General features: G+C 38.5%; 1 protein-coding gene across 1 annotated transcript in view; it reads left to right on the top strand.

The window, feature by feature from the left end:
- Nucleotides 1-3737, top strand: part of LOC130237107 (CSC1-like protein 2) — a 44361-nt gene extending 40624 nt beyond the window's left edge. The window contains exon 20 of the mRNA XM_056467912.1: nt 2361-3737. Coding sequence (XP_056323887.1) covers nt 2361-2543 — 183 coding nt within the window. The 3' untranslated portion in view covers nt 2544-3737. The remainder of the gene's footprint in view (nt 1-2360) is intronic.
- The last annotated feature ends 290 nt before the right edge of the window (nt 3738-4027 follow it).

The following is a 4027-nucleotide window of genomic DNA, read 5'->3' as shown; positions in this document are numbered from 1 at the left end:
GAAAATCTGAAATATTTTATGGCTTATGGCTATGATTTAGTATTCAAAAATGTTTCATTTTAATTATGTTTTAATTAAAGTGGTCTTAAACTTCATATTTTTATAGTATATTTATTCATTCTGGTACTTTTACCATAAACCAACATCTCAACCATTTGGTAGAGGCTGATATTTTAGAAATTATGGGATGTGTTGGGGGAAAATGTATTGATTGTGTTAACTAGCGACATTAGGAGTTAAGAAATGCAAGAAATAAAACAATTCTATTGGTTTTTTTCTTGGTGTGACAGTTAAATGGTTACTTGTAATAAAATTGTGTCCTTTAATACAGCAGTAATATATATGAACTGTACCCTTAATTTGACCCGCTCAAAGAAAACACTCTTTCTGAATGTATCAAACAAAACTCATGCACAGAAGACAGCATGAGCATTTATAGCAAATAAACTAATGTAAATATTCTCCCGCCTGCTTTTTAAACGCTGACAGGCGAGGTCTTACACCCCTTTGATTGGTTATTGTCTTCACCTTCTCAACAGAAAGGGCTGCTATGGGCTTTAGAAATGAAAGTGTTGTTCACTGATGGCGGGAAGAACAGCCGCGGTTACAGTCTATGTATGTATAATACGCGGTTATCACAGGTAATCTATAATAGACACAGTGGAGAAAACTTGCACCTCATACACGCCCAGGTCTGGATCCACAAGTATCGCTTTAACAGCCAAGAGGAGATGAAAAGTTACCTCACAAACCAGGCCAGCGGGTCAAATGTCCAAAGTGAGAGAGGCAGAGATGGAGTCTCACAACATTTCTCTGTAGTAGTGAAATAGCGGCTCGTGTGCTGTGCCGCCTTCACTCGCCCTCGCGCCTCCGTCCTTCGCCATAGTATTGCGACACCGCACATAGGAGATAAATGACGTCAGTACGTAATAACCCGTTAGGATCTATTACTGAACCGATATCGACCATTTTGACACCTCTAGTAACGAGTAACGATGCAGCTCATAAAAAATCTATCGGAGTAAAAGTATTAAACTCATCAAAAATATGGACTGAAGTAAAACTGGAAGTAGGAGAAAAAAACAATACTCCAGTAAAGTACAGATACTGCCTTTTAGTACTTAAGTACAGTAGTGAAGTAGTTCTACTTCGTTACTATACATCTCTGAATATATATATATATACATATATATATATATATATATATATATATATATATATATATATATATATATATATATATATATATATAACAGAGATTTGTGATACAATCACAGTGAAGCATTCATCTAATCCTTATTTTCCTCAGAGCGAAATAAATCATCCACCCGTACAGTTAAGTAGTGGAGAGGCACAAACAAAAATATAATTCGTATATCTTTTTGAAACGAATTTCGTTTGCTATAATTTTTAACCTAATTTTGATGTTTCTTTTGCTGGTCAATTATCTCAAAACAAGAATAACGAATAACATTTGAGGGGAAGTGCTTCAAAACAAGTCCACTAAATGCACCAAAACATGAATTGCTGTGAGATTGTGTTGGTTTGTTAAATAAAATAATAATCTAGCCTAAATAAAACTCAAGTGAAATATTCACAGTTTCACAGAAGCCGATATTAAACTGTTTTCACTGTTAATGACAAATTTGAATAAGCAGGAGATGCTTTTGCGATGTATTCGCAGAGCTTAACATGCTCCTAGATTACCTCAGAAGAGCAAACTTTGTTGGAAGGATGAGAGAACTCAGAAACTCATTGTGAGAATGAAGATGTTCGTATATTTGTGCCAGTCTGTCAGATAAAATTGCTTAAAACAGCATAATATTTTAGAAAAGGTAGATAACCAATGAGTAAATATGCAGCTATTTTTGATTACCTGACCAGCGCATTAACAACAGCCCCCGCTGATATAACCAGCAAGTGATGTGCTCCTATTGCACAGTGTGACCCACGTGACTGAACTCATCGTTAAGAACGAGAAAAAAGTAAACATGCTAGACTTTCTGTGATGGTATCGCAGGCATGGTATCTATGCCACATTATATGAGAAGAAACGATTGAATCTTGTGTCACGACACCCATTTACCGTTTACGAATCCCCACGACACCCTACGTCAAAGAAATCGTGCCGAAATCGTGACAAATTCATGTGATCTGACCGGGGCTTAAACCAACAAAGTAGGATCTGAAGGAGCTCTTGTTAAAGGCAGGAGTGTTTGATCAACTCTGCATGAGGGTAGATCTCCAGGAACAGGGGTGAGCACTCCTGGTTTAGATGTTTGGACTAGAAACAAGACATTACCTTAAAGTAAGAAATGCAATGTATGGCTCACTCCTGTGTGTGTTTTCCTCCACCGCAGCAGATGTACATCGCCCAGGTCCTGCAGGACCCAAACTCGGATGAAACTGGAGCCGGCAGTGGAGAAGACGACGGTCAGGGGTCCTCGCAGGACGAGGAGATGATCAACGCCGGAAACAGCCTGAACGAAGCCGATTTCCAGTCCGGAGAGGACAGTCTGATCGCCAACGAAGTCCACCAGTAACACAGCAGAGCGCCTCATGGCCTTCATCCCTCTGTTTTTGTCCTGGTCTGACGCTGTGAACACAATCGGCTCAAAACATCAGCACCTTAGAAACCCACATCTGCCAAAACACAGACTGTACATACAGTAAAGCACACGCCGGCAAATCATTTCCTCATGTGCATGAGCGCCAGAAGCACAAGCAAACATCCCGGATTTATCCTCCTGCTTTAAAAAAAAAAATCCTGATTTGGTTTTTAGTACTCATCCGCCTCAGGAAAAAGGAGAACAAACAGCAGGCTCGCCTTAACAGCGAAATAATCGGCGAAACAGGCTTCATGTGCTTGCTTTTTCTTCTTTTGCCTGAACGATTGGATTAAATGAATCAACATCTGCAATAGAGAAATCCGGCTTCAGATCCTACGTTTTCAACCGCGTTCGCTGTACAGAACACTGCTGACACTCCTGTTTGCAGAATACTTCTCCCTAATGTACAGTATTTCCAGAGACGCGCGCGCGTGTGTGTTTTCACTGAACGACCCATATTCTTACCTTTCCTTACTTTGGTACTTTTAATGCTCATTTTGCCTTTAACGGATGAGTTTGTACGCCTGCAAACGGAGTAGCGAAGTTCTCGTAGCACGATAGTAAGCGATCGCCGCTCCTGACAGACGCTTAAAGGGATGCACTGTAAAAAATGACCTGCTCACTTAGAGTTTTACTCTTGTTTCTAGTCCAAATATCTAAATGGTCTTAAATCAAGAAGGATTTTCTTGACTAGTTCAAAATAGTGTCTTGTTTTCAGAAGTAACAAGTCAAAATGAACTGTATTTTTTATTAAAATAAGCTAAATAATCTGCCAGTGGGGTCAACAGAATAATGTTATGTCAAAGAGAAAAACTAGATTAATTAGCTTACCCCATTTGCAGATTATTTAGCTTGTTTTAAGGAGAAACCCATTTATTTTTGACATGTTATTTCTGAAAACAAGACAATATTTTTTGCTTGTCTAGAAAATGCTTCTTGATTTAAGAGTTTTCAGATATTTGGACTAAACTCTTAGTAAGAGCATTTTTTTTGCAGTGTAGTTCACCCAAAATGTTAAAATCTGTCATCATTTATTCACCTTTTACTCGTTTGTTTTACTAGTTTCTTTCTTCTGTTGAACACAAAAGAAGATATTTAGTAAAATGTTGGAAACCTGTAACCATTGACTTCCATAGTATTTTTTTTCCTACAATGGAAGTCAATGGTTACCGGTTTTCAGCATTCTTCTAAATATCTACTTTCGTGTTCAACAGAAGAAAGCAAACGAGTAAATAGTGAGTAAATGTTCATTTTGGGGTGAACCGCCCCCTTTAAGAAGATTCTTGTGGTTTGACCTGAAAACTGCCAACTCGGATGTAGTCAATCAGTGGATTTGGACTATAATAATCAGCGAGGAGTCTCTGTTGGTGCCTGCAGTCGTGCGAGACGTTTTGGGAGAAATCTGGAAATGCATTTTT

The sequence above is a fragment of the Danio aesculapii genome, chromosome 11 (assembly GCF_903798145.1).
Source record: "Danio aesculapii chromosome 11, fDanAes4.1, whole genome shotgun sequence".
Lineage (NCBI taxonomy): Eukaryota > Metazoa > Chordata > Actinopteri > Cypriniformes > Danionidae > Danio > Danio aesculapii.
Note: the sequence above shows the minus strand (reverse complement) of the source record. Positions and strands in the feature narration are given on the sequence as shown.